The sequence below is a fragment of the Hirundo rustica genome, chromosome 14 (genome assembly GCF_015227805.2).
Source record: "Hirundo rustica isolate bHirRus1 chromosome 14, bHirRus1.pri.v3, whole genome shotgun sequence".
Lineage (NCBI taxonomy): Eukaryota > Metazoa > Chordata > Aves > Passeriformes > Hirundinidae > Hirundo > Hirundo rustica.
The window spans coordinates 16,911,338-16,927,587 of NC_053463.1; the positions used below are offsets into that span (position 1 = coordinate 16,911,338).

General features: G+C 56.5%; 2 protein-coding genes and 1 long non-coding RNA gene across 3 annotated transcripts; 1 reads left to right on the forward strand and 2 right to left on the reverse strand.

Annotated features, from left to right (window-relative positions):
- Window positions 1-11: 11 nt before the first annotated feature.
- On the forward strand, window positions 12-3,979 carry SLC23A1 (solute carrier family 23 member 1). The gene is given in 16 exon segments (XM_040078193.1): window positions 12-108; window positions 111-184; window positions 640-711; window positions 898-999; window positions 1,090-1,247; window positions 1,321-1,409; window positions 1,486-1,553; window positions 1,660-1,841; window positions 1,942-2,062; window positions 2,165-2,321; window positions 2,470-2,617; window positions 2,720-2,825; window positions 2,904-3,033; window positions 3,239-3,382; window positions 3,526-3,621; window positions 3,738-3,979. Coding segments are annotated over 16 exon segments (1,971 nt in total). The 5' UTR covers window positions 12-26.
- A 90-nt stretch (window positions 3,980-4,069) lies between these two features.
- LOC131378653 (uncharacterized) lies at window positions 4,070-5,264 on the reverse strand. The gene is made up of 3 exons (XR_009208331.1): window positions 5,019-5,264; window positions 4,423-4,857; window positions 4,070-4,331 (listed from the first exon to the last, which is right to left on the reverse strand). It is a non-coding gene; the product is annotated as an uncharacterized LOC131378653 (long non-coding RNA).
- Window positions 5,265-6,265: 1,001 nt separating this feature from the next.
- PAIP2 (poly(A) binding protein interacting protein 2) lies at window positions 6,266-14,537 on the reverse strand. Its single transcript, XM_040078424.1, has 4 exons — window positions 14,429-14,537; window positions 10,892-11,057; window positions 8,555-8,734; window positions 6,266-7,379 (listed from the first exon to the last, which is right to left on the reverse strand). Exons 2-4 carry the CDS (start codon window positions 11,027-11,029, stop codon window positions 7,314-7,316), a joined length of 384 nt encoding a protein of 127 aa, XP_039934358.1. The 5' UTR covers window positions 11,030-11,057; window positions 14,429-14,537; the 3' UTR covers window positions 6,266-7,313.
- Window positions 14,538-16,250: the final 1,713 nt, after the last annotated feature.

Consider the following 16,250-nt stretch of genomic DNA (forward strand, 5'->3'; position numbering starts at 1 on the left):
CTCGCCGGTTTCACAACCCGCAGCCAATGGCCGCCGTCCCGCCCGCCGCCCCTGCCACCGCCACCGCCCGGCCGGTGACTAAAGTCCTTCCCACGGCCATAAAACCCCCCGAGCAGGGACATCGCCGCCGGGACCACGTCGCCGGAGGATGGGGACCCGCTCGGGAGACCTGGCTCAGCCCCAGGTGATCGCAGGCGCCGTCCCTGTCCCCCATCCCTTCCTCGGTGTCATCCCAGGGCGGTGGGGAGGGAGGCGGTGGCCCGGGACACTGACCCCAGCCATGGCCAGCTCAGGGTCGGGATGCCCTGGTGCTGGCAAAGGCCGGGGTGAGCCTGGGGCCTGCGGTGGATCCCGGGACCAGGGGCACGCTGGAATGCTGCGGCTGGGACCGGCTGCGCCACCTTTTCCATCAGCTGCAGGAGGGATTCCCCTCCACACTTTCCAGGAACAAAATATCGCGTAGGGACCGGCGGGTTTGGGAGCCCAGACCTCTCTTGGGGGTCAGAGCGGCCATGGGCTGGGAAATACGCTGGGCCACGGCCCGGTGTCACCCGCGTCCCTCAGAGCAGAGCCCAGCCCCTTTCCCGTGGGACACCTGGGGCCGCTCTGACCCAGCTCCCGCCTCGTCCTCACTGCCAGAATGGGAATTTGGCTCCGGCCCCCACGGGCTCCCCGCACACCCCTGGGAAGGAGCTGCCTGCGGCGGGCAGGGTGAGTACCGGGGCACCCCGCGGGCGGCACTCGCCCCAAATCCATCCGTGACACACCTGAGATGGAGACCGGCCAGCCGGGACCCCTCCCGTCCCTGCGGGCACAGGGGCTCCCACGGGACAGGCTGGGGTGCCCGGCCCCGCACGCAGCCCAGGGTGAGACAGGCTGAGCTGTGCCCCACGGCAGGATCCCGGGGCGGGCACCAGGCCCCCCCGGCCGGAGGTGGACATGCTCTACAGGATCGAGGACGTGCCCCCCTGGTACCTCTGCATCCTGCTCGGCTTCCAGGTACAGCCTGGAAAGCGCCAGACCCCAAATCCCCGTTCCCCGCGGCGTGGGGCACCCCCAGCCCCCCTGAGCGCCCCCTTTGCCCCCCAGCACTACCTGACCTGCTTCAGCGGCACCATCGCCGTCCCCTTCCTGCTGGCCGAGAGCCTGTGCGTGGGCAAGGACCAGCTCACCGTCAGCTACCTCATCGGCACCATCTTCACCTGCGTGGGCATCACCACGCTCATCCAGACCACCGTGGGCATCAGGTAGAGCCGCGGCCCCGGCAGGCGCCCCTGCCCAGCCCCGGGCCCGGGCGCAGGCATCCCTCTGTCCCCCCAGGCTGCCCCTCTTCCAGGCGAGCGCGCTGGCTTTCCTCGTCCCCGCCAAGTCCATCCTGGCCCTGGACAAGTGGCGATGCCCACCTGAAGGTGAGGGCAGGGGGGTGCAGGGGGTGTCCGGCTTCTCCCCGCCCCCCGGGACCACCTCACAGCCCTTCCTCCCTAGAGCAGATCTACGGCAACTGGTCACTGCCGCTCAACACGTCCCACATCTGGCAGCCCCGCATGCGAGAGGTACATCCTGCCACCGTCCTGCCACCGTCCTGCCACCGCCCCCGCGGCACCCAGGCTCCCCGGCAGGCTGCTGACGCCCTCTCCTGCCCCTCTCTGTGCCCTGCAGATCCAGGGGGCCATCATGGTGTCCAGCCTGGTGGAAGTGGTCATCGGGCTGCTGGGGCTCCCCGGGGCACTGCTCAGCTACATCGGGCCGCTGACCGTCACCCCCACGGTGTCCCTCATCGGACTGTCCGTTTTCCAGGCGGCTGGTGACCGGGCTGGCTCCCACTGGGGCATCTCTGCGCTGTACGACATGGGGACACGGGGGACAGGAGGGCAGGGTCGTCCAGCACGGAGCCAGGAGGATGTCAGGGGCACGGGGGATTCCATCTGTCTCTCTCCCCAGGACCATCTTCCTGATTGTCCTGTTTGCCCAGTACCTGCGGCAGGTCGCCATCATCCTGCCCGGCTACCGGCGGGGCCACGGCTTTGTCCTGCTCCGCATCCAGATCTTCAAGATGTTCCCGGTAGGGACTGGCTGAGAGCACCCCGGGGCGGCCCCAAACCCCCGCTTTGCCCGCACGTGGGCTCGGCGGCGGTGCGGGAGGGACCCGGTGTGTGCCCCGCAGATCATCCTGGCCATCCTGCTGGTGTGGCTGATCTGCTACGTGCTGACCCGCACCGGAGTGTTCCCCAGCCGGCCCGAGGAGTACGGCTACAAGGCCAGGACGGACGCCCGCGGGGAGATCCTGTCCGTGGCACCCTGGTTCCGCGTCCCCTACCCCTGTGAGTGCCCGGCAGCCCCGCGGTGCCCTGGGCCCCCCTTAGCCCTGGGGGATGTGGGGACCTGGTGCAGCATCACCGGGGCTGGGGAGCACCGGCTGGGGGGTGCTGGTGTGTCCCCAACCCTGTGACCCGCTCTTGGCCCGGGCAGGCCAGTGGGGGCTGCCCACGGTGACCTCAGCAGCCGTGCTGGGCATGTTCAGCGCCACGCTGGCGGGCATCATCGAGTCCATCGGGGACTACTACTCCTGTGCCCGGCTGGCAGGAGCGCCGCCGCCCCCCGTGCACGCCATTAACAGGTACAACCGGCTGTTCCCCCCTCCCTGGTACCTCGCTGGAGACGGGTCAGGGATGCTGCGGGAGAGCGGGAGGGGCACCAGCCCGACCGTGCTGTTCCCCAGGGGCATTTTCACCGAGGGCATCTCCTGCATCATCGCGGGGCTCCTGGGAACCGGCAACGGCTCCACGTCCTCCAGCCCCAACATCGGCGTCCTGGGCATCACCAAGGTACCGGGGCCGGGGAGGGGTCCCGGCTCGGCCGGGGGCCCACGGGCACTGTCACCCGCTGTCGGTGTCTCTGTGCAGGTGGGGAGCAGGAGGGTGATCCAGTACGGCGCCGGGATCATGCTCCTGCTGGGCACCATCGGCAAATTCACGGCGCTCTTCGCCTCCCTGCCCGACCCCGTGCTCGGCGGGATGTTCTGCACCTTATTCGGTAACTGCCTCTCCCAAACCCGGAGCGCTGCTCTCGGCAGCCCCGGGCCACCTCCCCGCAGCTCCGGGGCCTGGTGAGCCCAAGGGTGCAGGGCGGGGTTTGGGAGGAACGGGGGCTCCTCGCACCCTCACCGCGGCTGGGGCAGCCCCCGATGCCCGGCCAAGCGCGGGCACCTCCGCCTGCATCGCCGCGTCTCTGCCGGCAGGGATGATCACGGCCGTCGGCCTCTCCAACCTGCAGTTCGTGGACATGAACTCCTCCCGAAACCTCTTCGTGCTGGGCTTTGCCATGTTCTTCGGGCTGACGCTGCCAAACTACCTGGATTCCCACCCCGGGGCCATTAACACAGGTACCGCCCGCCGCGAAAAGCCGCAGTTGCGGGAGTTTGGGGAGAGAGGAGGGCAGATCTCCTGGCGCTCGCCCACCCCGGGGGAAGCAGCGGGGAAATCCGGCTCCTCACCGCACCCCCGGCTCCGTCCCCCGCCCTCGCAGGCGTCCCCGAGCTGGACCAGATCCTGACGGTGCTGCTGACCACGGAGATGTTCGTCGGGGGCACCATTGCCTTCGTCCTGGACAACACCATCCCGGGTAACGGCAGCACACGGGTCGGAGAGGGGGCAGCGAGGGCCCGGGGCGGGTTCCTGTTGATTCAGAGCTGCCTGAGGGGATGGCAGGGCCGGGGGGTGACGCCGGACATCCCGCAGGGACGCAGGAGGAGCGAGGGCTGGTGCAGTGGAAGGCGGGAGCGCACTCGGACAGCACGAGCAGCGCCAGCCTGAGGAGCTACGACTTCCCCTTGGGCATGGGCGCGGTGCGGAGGAGCCGCTGGCTGAGGAAGGTGCCCATCTGCCCGGCGTTCACCGGGTTCAGGGCCCGGGCCGGGGGCACGGCGGCCGCAGAGGGCCCTGACGGCACGGACGGGGGCTCGGCGTGCACCAAGGTCTGAGCGAGGGGAGGGTCCGGGCAGGTGCCGCCCCACGCCGGAGGAGCCGAGCCGAGCTCCCGCGGGGCCGTCGGGGTTCGGTAGCGCCCGCCAAGGCCGAAGCCAAGGCTCGAAGGCGGGGCTAGGGAAACGCGACGCTGCTCTCGGGGGACATCCCAAGCTCCGGGGCACCGCCACCCCGTGCCGTGCTCCACCTGAAGCTTTGGCTGGCCGAGGCTCGTCCAGCGCTGGCTGGAGCCCATCTGCCGCATCGGAGCCAGCCAGAGCCCCGGGGCCACAAACTCCCACCCAGGGTCACGGATTCTCACGCTGTGCCCTCGGCTCCGGCACGGTGACCCAGCAGCTGGCACGGGCTCTGCGGGGGGCAGCGTCCAGACCAGCGTTAGGATGCTAAATTTAAGACGACACATTAAAAATGATAAAATATTCAAGTGCACGTGCCTCACCAGTATCTCTGCTGCCTCCTGCACCGTTCCCTCGTCCTTTGAGCACTGAAAAGGCGTCAGCATCTTTAACCGTACTCCTCCTGGGCTGCCAGACACGGAGACACCCTGGATTTTTTCCAGGCGGGTTCTGCCTGAACCTGCTGCTGTGGAAGAGGCAGCTCAGCGCAAGCCCTTGGCAAACCCATCCTGCCCCCGGAGCTCTGGAGCGCCAGCTCTGTCCTGGCCGTGCTGCTGGCACTGCCCCGTGCCACCAGGGTGCTCTCAGCTGTGCACACAGAGGTGGCTGACCCCCAGCGCAGCGGGGTCAGGCCAGTCCTGGGCCTGGAATTCGCACCAAAGTTGAGCTGAGGCAACATTGCACAACCCTGTCACAGCCCGGGGTGGCACCTTCACGCACTCGCTCCCCAGCATGAGCAGGGAGAGAAGTGAGAAAATCTGTTAAAAGTGAAGATGAGGGAAAGAAAAACACCCCAAGTTAAAATAAACCCCAAGGGATGCAAATCCAACCCCTCCCCACTGCCCACGAGCACCAGCCAGGCTCTGAGCCCCCTCTGCCCTGGTGCTGGTGCCGAGCATGGTGTCACAGTGTGTCTCACCTCTCTGGCCATTTCCTTGTCCTCCAGCCCATGCTCCGGGGCTGGAGCAGGACTGAGAGGTAGCCCAGGGGCAGTGCCAGGGCTGCTCAGCACTGGGTGCCACCGGCTCTGCCGCAGTCACACCCCAAAGCCAGCGGGGCTGCCAGGGCCAGCCCCTCCCTGATGAACATCCCAGGACTACGGGATACAGGAGAGGGAGAAACCCAGCTCCAGGAGAGCAGCCACGGCCAGGCCGGCTGCTCCACACGCCGGCTGCTCCACACGCCGGCTGCTCCACACGCCGGCTGCTCCACAGGCTGGCTCCTGGCCGCTGCACTCAGCTGCCACCACCGAGGTGATGGTGGCCAGGACAAAGCTCATGGACAAATTGCAGCCACGCTGGTGGAAGTCCCACTGCAGATAGAAATCAGCTGTGTGTTATTTGCTGACCTTTTTTTTTAGGTCCTCGAGTCTGAACTCTCCCCAGGTGAGTGGAAATCCCGGAGGTATTGGCAGCTCTAGGAAGGCCAGCTCCACACGGGCAGGGAAGGCAGCGCCCAGCACGGCGCTGGGGTAACTCCATTATCATCTTGCAGAGCAACAGCAGAAGGGGTTGGTGCAGCTGAGCTCCCCCAGGAGGGGGAGGCTCCTCCTGGAGCACGCGTGGCTGACACAGCCGGGTGGTTCTGCTGCAGGGCAACCTCTGCGCGACGGCCCCGCCTCACCCTGCTGCTCCTGCAGAGCTGCAGCTCCAGCTGTGCCCCTTCGGTGTAATCCCAGCTTAAAAAGGAGATATCAACAGTGGGGCCGGGCTTGATCCTTGTGGGTCCAACTCAGGATATTCCATGAAGCAAGAGTGGATGGGGCTGGAGGAGCTGTTGCAGCCAGCACTCGACTCCAGCTCTGGGGCTCCTGTGCCAGCGCCAGGCAGCCGCTTCTGAGTGCCCTCAGCTGCTGCCAGCAGGGCCAGGCTGGGAACAGCCACAGGGAAAATGATGGGAGAGTACAGAGTGGGAGGAGAGGAATAAATTCCCTTCCCTGGAAGTGTCCGAAGCCAGGCTGGACAGGGCTTGGAGCAGCCTGGGACAGAGGAATGGATCCTGTTCGTGGAACTGGATCTCTGCAGTCTCTTCCAACCTAGAGCAGTTGTGATTCCATGAAGAGTCCAGCTTCAGCCAGGATCCATTGGGTTCCACAGTGTCCCTGTCCTCCACACACTGCCAAGCCAATTCCCATACCAGATGCCCAGTTATGAGACAGCCACCACATCAGTTCTACTATTATTTATTTTTTTAAATATTTTTGAAAAAATATAATTTTTTTACAATATTTTCAACTTAAACACTATTCACACTGAACACGTATGGCAGCTTAACCTACCCAAATATGAAGTTTAAGAAGCCAAAACTGTTCTAGCTTTATTAAAAGAAAAAAAAAAAAATCCAACCAAAAAACCAAAAAAAAACAAAAAAGTTGTGCTGTAGACTATTGTGTAGTGATGATTAAACAAAGCAAGGGAAAAGCACCACTCAAATCACTAATGCTGGGGTTTGCCTGGTTAAATCCAGCTGTGGGAAGTCGGATGCTGAGGGTTCCATAGGCAGTGCTGCGTAGGGCGCCTGTTCCTGGCAGGAACTGAGATGCATCTCACACCTCTCTGAACAGCACGGGAAGGGAAGGTTTCTAACATGATCACACACTGCAAAGGACAGGGAACTGCTTCCTCCCAATTGTCTGGATGTTAGTTCAGGAGCTGAGATCTACGACTCTGTACAGGTCTGTGAGATTTGGGTTAAGCTCACGCTGCTTCCCAGGATCGTGATGTTTTGTAAGGGGGGAAATTAACATTAGTAACAACACTGATACCTCAAAGGAAAGTTAGCTAATTTGCATAACAATCAGATCTCCTCACTTTCACTTGGAAGTTAAGGCATTATCAGGTGCAAGCTAGCACCAGTTAACACATCTTTAGTTAAAAACAGACCATTCACCGCAAATTCCAAGTCCTGTTTAAAAAATCAGAGTCTGCAGAAGGTTTTATTAACGTGGTACTTTGTCTCAACTTGACTGGTGCTTCTTACCTCACTGCCTCCTTCGCACAGAGCCAGGGCCCAATTATGTTTCCATTAAACTTTTGACAGATTTACTTAATAACAGTCTCAGCACTTTTATTGAGCATGCAAGACTAACAAAACTTTGGCAATGCATAAGTGTAACACAGTGACAAGAAGAGAGAGCTTTTACAATTAAATCTTCTAATACTGGCTTCACAGTGTGGAAATTGTGCTACATCCACCAAAAGAGGGCCCAGTCTACTCAAATGTTTAAGTACTTCACCCCAGGAACAAACTCCTTTGCGTTTGGATTCAGATTACTCTTGACCTGAGGGAGGGAAGAACAGAAATCGAGGAGAAGCATTATTTCCAGCTTCCATTTTCAAGCTGAAGACAATTAGAGACAAAGGTTTATGGATTTAGAGTAACAATCAGGTATACAATAGGCTCCCTACACTTAGCAGCAGCCTGTAATTCCCAGAAATGCCCATTCAGCTGTGCTACTCCCTGACTTATCCAACCTTTCTTAGCTCCACCTGAAGTTTCAGTTGGATGAGGGCTCAGGGAATAAGCAGCAAACCACAGGCATGTAGCAAACACAGCAGCTTCCCCTCATGCTGAAATAGCCTTTTCTCAAGTTGAGCTGTTAAAACGTGCCATGAGGTTTCAAAATTTTGCTTATTTAAGCAAGAGGTGACTTGTTCCAGGAACTTCAGCCACTTCTGGGAATTTCATGTGTATGAGCACTGTATTGATTTTTTACATGTCTCTGTGACTCCCCTGTCCTCCCCTTGGCTCCATGTCCTGCAGCTCGAGGTGGGCACCAGCAGCTTCAAAAGGAGCTCTTTATCACAAAGAAATGGAGGATTAGGCCTTTCTGATCTTCATTGAGGCTGAAACTGCTGCCTGCAGCTGCTTCAGCTTGGAAAAGTCAGGGTCCGCATCTGAATCTCAGAGCAGCTGTGTGACAGGATGGAGTGGGGTCTGTGCTCAGTACAAGGAACTTTGGATTCTGTGAGGGGAAAATAAGCACACACTGCCCTTTCCTTTGAGTTGAGCTCTGCATGGAAGTCAGATGGCAAAAAGAGGGAAATAATCCCAGTTTGGCTGCTCTCCCCTTCCCTAGAATCGCTACAGGGATCTGCAGTGGTTCTCCCAATCCCAACCAGATCCTGGGAAAGGGCTCAGACCAGCCCAAGGTGTCAGTGCTGGCAGATGCCCAGTAACCCTTTCACACTCCACTCAGTACCCTGCTTTCATAACATCCCACGCACTCCTGGAGTTGTGCCACGGGCTGGGAAAGGCTCCACGTGGGTATGAAGAAAGCCAGCAAACAGGTCACATCCCATGAGGACACATCTTTCCCACCTGCCCTGTACGGCCAGGCAGGGTTTAACAGGCTCCTTCCTGCTGGAAAGGACTTTCTCTTGCCATAAGCAGCAATAAGCCCCAGGCTTGCACAAAGACGTGAGCTTTAGACATAGGATGGGAAGCTGAGCTTACCACCAGATCCTCCAGCGATGAGCTGTCACTGATAACAAGGTCATTGAACTGGTCCTGGATTTGATCCATTGTTTGTGGGAGATCACGGGCTGGAATAAACCATTCATGCTCCTCCTCCTCTTCCAGCATCTCCTGGAAACAGCGCTCGATGAATTCTTCTTCCCACAACTCCTCTTCGATCTGCGCAATGAAAAGAAACTGCTTTAGCAAGAAATCTATTGTGAGCTCGTGAGTGTTTTATTCCCAGGTGTGTGCACCCAGCTGACCTTCCCAGCTATCCAGCAGCACCATGTCCATGCAGCAAGGACATCAGTGCCCTACCCCAGGAATTGGGGCTGCAGTTGAAAGGGAGAGGCAGGAGAACCCCTCAGCCCCAGCTGTTTTGTTCACAGCTTAGTTATAACCTAAAGAAGGAAAATGTACGTCCCAAGCAAAAAATTCAGCTGTACCAACTAGTCTGGACTGAGCTTGCTGCAAGTATGAGGAAGGGAGCTGTGCCAACACACAGAGCCAGGAAACACTCCCCAGGAAAGTGCCCCGAGGGACTCCTGGGGAAAAAATAACCCCTGCCTGTCACCTGGAACAAGCAGCCTCTCCTCGGCTGTTGCTGTGTGCTCACCCACTGCGCTCTCCTTGGGAACCACAGCTGATCCCAGCAGCTGTCAGGAATGCAGCCCTGCTGGCCTGGGAGCAGGGCAAACCCCCCCATGCAGAACTGACACGCAGTGCAGAGATTAAAGCAGTTTTCCTTGGTTGTTCAGTAAACGAGCTTGGGAGGGAGTTCATCCTACAAATTTTCCATGTCCTGCATCAGACTGTTTAAGAGTGGAAAGCAGGGAAACAGAAGCTGGTGTGAAAGACTTGCCCAGACACAAGGGAATGGAAAAATGATTCAGGACAGATTTAGAAGTTCACTCAGTGGAAGCTCGAACAAGTTTTCCCACTGCTCTGAAATCAAACACCTCCTCAGTCCGGGAGTAGAAATTCAATTACCACAAACACCAAATCATTAGGACTGCTGTGCAATCCGGGTCCTTGCCCTTGGAGCAAACACACTCAGGAGCTCACCTGGTGCCCTGGGGAACAGAGACTCATCCCCACGTGCTCCAAGCCACCGCTCAGGCACTCCAGAGGCACGGAAGGCTGACTCAGTGATTCCCCAGAGCAGCACTCCAGCCTGGGTGGCACCTCCAGGAGGCACTGCCTCCCTCCTGCTGTGGGCACACAGCCACAGGCTCCTGTTACACAGGGCTTGCCCAGCTCCAGGGGCCTGGTTACAGGCCTGTACCCCTAGAGGTGCCTCCATGGCAGCACCAGCAGTACTAAATAACATTTAATTCCCCAAACAGCTGGAAATTAGGACTGCCTGTTTTTATTTTCCAGCTCCAGTTTAACTTGCTCAGGCTCCCCAAGTGTCTGCAGCAGCGGGTGACCAAGTGTTTGTCTGTCTGAGCACAACCCTTCTCCACTCACACTCCCACCTTTCCTCTGTTTTAAAATGGAATCTGTGCCTGAAAAACCATGGCACAACTCAGCTCCTTCCCAGAGATCTTTATGCTAACTGTGGGACAGTTCCCAGGGGAAAAATGCCACCAAACAGGAAATAATGTAGGAGAGAAGAGAGGTTTTGTGAGCAAACCTGACTCTGAATGAGCTCAGTGCTGCTGGCACCCTGAGGATCCCATGCTGGTGGCTCAGCACCCAGCACAGCCACAGCTGCTGGAGCACAGGCAGCAGCTATGGAGAACACAGAGCAAGCTGGGAATGGGAAAGGGGTGTGGAAAGAGGTGGGCTGTTCCCAGTCTCTGGAGCAGGAGAGAAAAGGGTGACAGAGGCAAGGTGGCAGAGGAAAGGAAGGCTTCCTTCCCACCTGATGGAGAAAGGAGCTGTAAGACTCAAGTACTAAAATGAGCAGCTCTGTCACCTGGCAGCTCTGTCACCCTCTGTGGAGCAGCAGTGCTGTTCCCAAGGCAGGTGTGCACCTGGAATTCCCCAGCTCAGCACTGGGACACTCGGCATGTCTGCACACGAACACCTCCCGGGCCAGCCCTTTCCAAGTGCCACGTACTTCTGTCAACTCTCTTTTCTCCCCTCCCTCCTGCAGAAGCAGGGAATTAATGGATGCATTAGAACGTGCTGCACCTCCTGTATTTTCCATCAGGACTACAGAAGATCAGCATTTACTGGCAGAGAAAGAGAGACCCATTTGTTCCCCAAGATCACTCCAGAGAGCCAATCTGAAACCTCCTCTCCAAAGGACTGCCAGCAGCAGACCCCAGCCCTGTCCCTTCAGCTGGGAGGTGACAAAGGACAGACTGAAAGCAGGGAATGACTTGCCTGCCTGTTAAACTCCTCCTCGTTCTCCATCCACATGTACTCAGCAAAGGGGTTGTCATCCTCGTGGGAGTGCCCGTTGATGATCACATCCTCGCTGATGATGCTGGGGCTGGTACTGCTGCGACTTGGGTCCTTCATGGCTGCCACTGCGATCCCAAACCTGCAACTGAGGAGGGCAGCAAATAAACACCTGCAGATTCCTCGCTCCCTGCCTCTCCACAAGCCCAGCCCAAGGGAAGGGAGGCTGCACCTGCATTTGGAGCTCCAGCAGCCTTGCCCCGAGCGCAGCAGAGCTCTGAGATCACAGCAAGGAACAGCATCACAAGCACTGCTCCCACTGTGTGCAGGCTCCAGGGACAAAGTAATTTCCCAAACAGAACCTCACCACAGCCAAGCACCATGGCCAATGAAAAGTGACAGGAAAAAACAGGAAGCACACGTACTTGCCAGTAGGAAAATATTTCAATGTTCAAAAGGAGAATTTGTTTTTCAAAGCACTTTTAAGTGTTGTGTGTGATGGCACGAGCTAGGTTTCACAGCTCTTTCCCACTGGGAAACCTTGCAGGGAGTAGAAACTGTGAGGAACTGACCCTGCACAGGGCCACCTGGAAATCTGTGTGTTCTGAGGTGACACAACACTGCTGCCCTTCCTGTACCGTGCCCAAATACACAAATCAACACTGGAAAAGCTCAGTATTTGTTGGATACCAATACTGGTAGTATCAATTTTCTTTAAACAGTACACAAAGTGAGGCAATGTCTTCAAAAGAAATGACCTAAAAAAAAAACCAAAACAAAAAAAACTGACCAAAAAATTCATGACTCAAGTCAAATTTGAATGTTTTTCTCATGTTAAAATTCACAATGAAAGTTGCAGCAGCGAGTGAAAATATTTTAATTTTATTATCAAAACAATGCTTTAGCTTGTTATCTGCGTATCAAAGAGTGACTTCTTCGGAATCCAAATACAACCCTGTTGTTATTAGAGTACAAGGGCTTATCACCCAGCACCTCACATTTTCTCTTTGCATTCCAGTTGGTCCTGTTATCTAGGGAATTAATGCAAGTTTTGGTTCAAAACCCTTGATAATACCAGCTAAAAACCTGCCACATCCAACTGACCAATTAAGAAAAGCACAAAGAAGAAGGAACCTGCCTGGCTTGCTCTGTTCCAGGTTTTTCAATGGAAGGCAAACCCCAGCACGGAAGTCACTGCAGCTCCCTGGGAAGTGACACAAATGGGAGCAGATCCCGTGTATCTCACTGTGTATTCCACCCAGGGAAAACAGGTTCTTTTTGATGTTCTTTCAAAACAAACTTGCTGAGGATTACTGGTAGCATTTACATAAAACAGGAAAGGACGTTGCATTTAACACCCCAATTCAGGCTTGAAATTGCTTTAAACCGCTTCAGCTGTTCCCAAGCCAACACATGGGATGGAGTACAGGAAATAAATCCTAAAAAAAAAATCCAGTTTCTTTTTTGGCCCCTCCTTTTTACTGGCATGTGTTTTTACCTCCTCTTTTGTGGAGCAAGTCTTGATATTACACTTTTCCTGAAAGTAACTGCCTCAGCAGTGAAGAGCTTGGGCAGCTTCTGCACAAAGGTGACTGTACCCAGACAAGTCCAGAATGGCAAAAATAATTAAAAAAACCAACCCAAACCAACCAAACCAAACCTACTCGTTCGTGTAAAAGCTTGGAGGGTTAATTTGTTGAATCATGGGCCAGCTTTCCCATTTCTGAAGCGTTCCCACCAGACAGGAGCTCCAGCTTTAAGAGGGAGGGAGGGGAGTCCAGCTTGGACCCAACCAGCTTTGTCCAAAGATGACAGGGGTGGATCCTCAAGAAGAACCCAGACTCAGCCTGAATATTTGAAGTTAATCTGACAAAGCCCTTGGTCCATTCATGCCTTTCCCACAGGGAAAACATGTCCACACTCACTTATCCTGCAGGAACACTGAGGAAGCCCCAGGCCGGTCCCTCACTCGCAGCACTCCTGATTTAATTTTCTGCAGCTTGACCAGAACAAATAAACCTTCCCATTTCTCCACTGCAAGACACAGGGCAGGTTTCTGTGCTCACTGCAGGGATAAGCTCAGTCTCATTTCACCAGTACTGGTACATTTTCAGTCAGGGAATTCTGAGGGGGAGAGCCAAATGCCACTTCAGTCTTGCAAAAAGTCCCAATCTAAGCAGGCTGCTGCAGGAAACAAGCCCCGGTGCCAGGCTACACTGCTACTGGGAATAAAAATAACCCATTTTCCATCTGGGAGTAGGTGGGAAGCAGAGGAGCTCAAAGCTCCTCACTCTAGAAGAGGAAATATAGCATTGGCAGTGCTAAGGAACAGAAAACAGGGAGAATTCTGCCATGGTGACACACTGTGAGGTTCTGACCCAGGTTCCTCTGGGATTTTGCTGTGGAGTGGGGGTGGTGGAGCAAACACACTGCAAGTGCCTAAGGAAAGTCACTAATAAAAAATAGGACTTTTATCTTAGGAGTGAAGACAGAAATTAAAAATCCTCTAACAAGAGGTTTTCAGTTAACCCTGTTTTCTGTATGCAGTGTGGAGCTTGTTACTCCAGAACATCACTAAGGCCATTAATTCACCCACTTCCCTGAATCCTGCTGCAGTTACAGCCATGAAGAGCCCTTGACCAACCATCATTAAAATTCAGAGCTTTGTGACTGAAGAGTCTGCATTTAAAACCCAGTCACGAAAGAAGATTATCCACTGCCTTCTCCGGAGGTGAGGTCAGGCCTAATTCCATGCAGCAACCCCAGGTCCTTACCCGCCACAAGTTAAGTAAAAAAAAAATTACGATATTTGCTTTAAGCACCCAAAAGTAACACGTGATGGTTTTAGTAGGAGCTGAAGATTAAGGGAAGGTGTTTCAGAGCAGCTCGGGCAGGAGTCAGTGACTTGTTTATCACCCGGTGATTCCTCCTGCGAGTCGGCAGCGCCGGCCCAGCTCCTCCTTATCTATCGAGATTAGCACATGGCTCTTATCAACGGAGCTGATTACAACCGTCTAATAATTATACTCGCCTAATAAACAGATTTCTTAATCAAATTCACGCGGGACGCGAGCGCTATCTGATCTAAACGCTCCCAAGCGCTGCGCTGGAGGTTACCGAACGCAGCCGCCTCCCCCGCGCGGGGCTAAGGCGGGGGTTGTGGAGCAGCGCCCCGGCAGGGACGGGGCCCCTCGGCCGGGGTAGTCGGACCGGCTCCGGGGCCATGTTTTGGTAAAGCGGAGCCGCCGCCGGGCGCAGGCGCCGCGAGCCGGTGTTGTCGGTAACCCCGGACTCGCAGCGGGCGATAACGGCGCGGGGCCGCCTCCCCCCGCCCCCGCTTTGTTCGGCACCAGCCGCCCCCGCAGGCCCCGGATGGCGCCGCAGACAATACCGAGGGGCGGCCCCGCCGCGGGGGGTGGAGGCCGAGGCCCGGCGCCGCCTCAGAGTGGGGGCGGCGCCCTCGAGCCCCCCGCGGCGGTGCCGGCAGTGCGTGCCCGGGGTCGCCCCCCCGCCTCTCACCTGCGGTGCGCAGAGGAGCCGCCGCTCCGCCGTGACCCGCCCGGACCCCACCGGCCCCGCTCCGCTCCACCCGGTCCGCGCTCGGCCCGGCCCGCCCCGCTCCGCCACACACCGCCGGACCTGACGTCACTTCCGCCAACTCTGGGCCCCGCCCCCCTTCCCCGGAAGCGGCGGCGGCAAGCGCGTGCCAGGCCGCAGCTCCGGCGGAGGGGCGGCGCGCTGCACGCCGGGACACGTAGTCTTTTCCCGCCTCCTGGTGAGCAGCATGCCGGGAGCAATAGTCCCACACGGCGCCTGGCGGCCATTTCGCGCGGCGGCGCGGGGCACGCCGGGAAACGCAGTCCGGCGGGGCGGCCGCCATCTTGTGGCACCGGCGGGGAGGGGGCGGGGGCTGGCGCTGAACACCCCCGGGACTCTCAGAGGGGGCTGCGAACACTCCCCGTTACCGGGCACCCACCCCTCGAGGCTCCCCCAGTCTCCCTCGGGACAGTGCCTGATCCGGGAGGCGCAGATCCCTCGCTCACTGAGGGAGGGGATAATGGAACGCTGTGTGAACAACACTCCTATTCACAAAGTGGTGTTTCTGCCAGGGCTCATGCGTTTTTAATGCTCTGTATCAGGACATGGGACATAATATAGATTCTTTTCTGCCTACGTGCCGAGGCTTCAGCCACATTTACAAAATAGGTTCAAAAAGCCATTTTTATTCTCTTTTCCTCCTCCTCTCCCTTGTCCACAGGGGAAGGTAGGAACAGCCCACAGCCGAACCCCGCTGTGCCCTCATCGTGCCCATTCACAACCTCACAAAGGCACAGAAATCAGACACGGACAGAGTTAAAGCCCTTTGATCCATCGGGCTGGAAATGCAAAGACCCAAGTGTGTTGTTAGTTTATACTGATTTTATTAGTCACCATTACCAACTTGTTCCCAGGGCCCAAGGGTTTTCCCACAGTTCATCAAACACCGCAAAATACATTTGCAAGCATTATCCTTAAAAAAAAAAAAAAAATCACTGTGCTCTTGCTACTCTTATTTTCACAATTTCCAACTCTGCAAATCCAGCAGGATGAGGTTTTCTCTAAGAGGCTTCTCTTTCTACTCATTCCCCACAGCAATGGGACACCAGCCTCCAGGTTACTCCTCACAGCTGAAATGCGTGCCCGAAGTGCAGAGCCCAACATTTCACACTCATCCTTGTGCTCTGAGATTTCCCTCACCCTTCACAGTGCACAGTTATTCCCAAATAAGCAGCCCATGACATCAATATGTGTGTCTGGAATCTGTCTTCAGGTTTTCCTGGCTCCTTTTCCTCAGAAGTTACCTTAAGGGCTCTATTCTCCCTGACCTCTGCACAGGAACAGAAGACACTTGGCAGAAGCAGAGGGTTTAATTTTGGATGTGTAACAGTATCCTTACACTTACAATCACTGACACCTGGGAATGCTTTATGTTTAGACACTAAACATGATGTACACATTTACCTATACACAGGTCAGCAGCCACACAAGGTACAAGATGAGCACAGGTATTAGCTAACAAAAGGCTACTTTAAAAACTGAATGTACCATTCTGATACATTAATCTTAAATGCACATTGTAAGGATACTTATGAAGACCTTTGAAATCTGCCACCCTCAGAGAGAAGGGGTGCCTAGTCTGCAGCCATGGCAGAGGGATTTAACAGCCTCTTGGTGACAGATAAGTGACAAATGCCACCCTAACTGGGGCTCCAAGCCCATCCTGCTCTAAGTGCAGGGCTGCCGGTGCCTCTGCTTTCTTTCAGGGGCCTCAGAAAGCTTTAAAAGTCCATCAGTGCCTGAC

Excerpts from the sequence above, each read along its gene's own strand:
- PAIP2 (XM_040078424.1), bottom strand. The coding sequence starts at position 11,029 with ATGAAGGACCCAAGTCGCAGCAGTACCAGCCCCAGCATCATCAGCGAG. Across the intron at positions 8,735-10,891 it reads AGGAGGAGTTTAACAGGCAG|ATCGAAGAGGAGTTGTGGGA; the intron begins GCAAGTCATTCC and ends TTCATTGCGCAG. Across the intron at positions 7,380-8,554 it reads CATCGCTGGAGGATCTGGTG|GTCAAGAGTAATCTGAATCC; the intron begins GTAAGCTCAGCT and ends TCCCTCCCTCAG.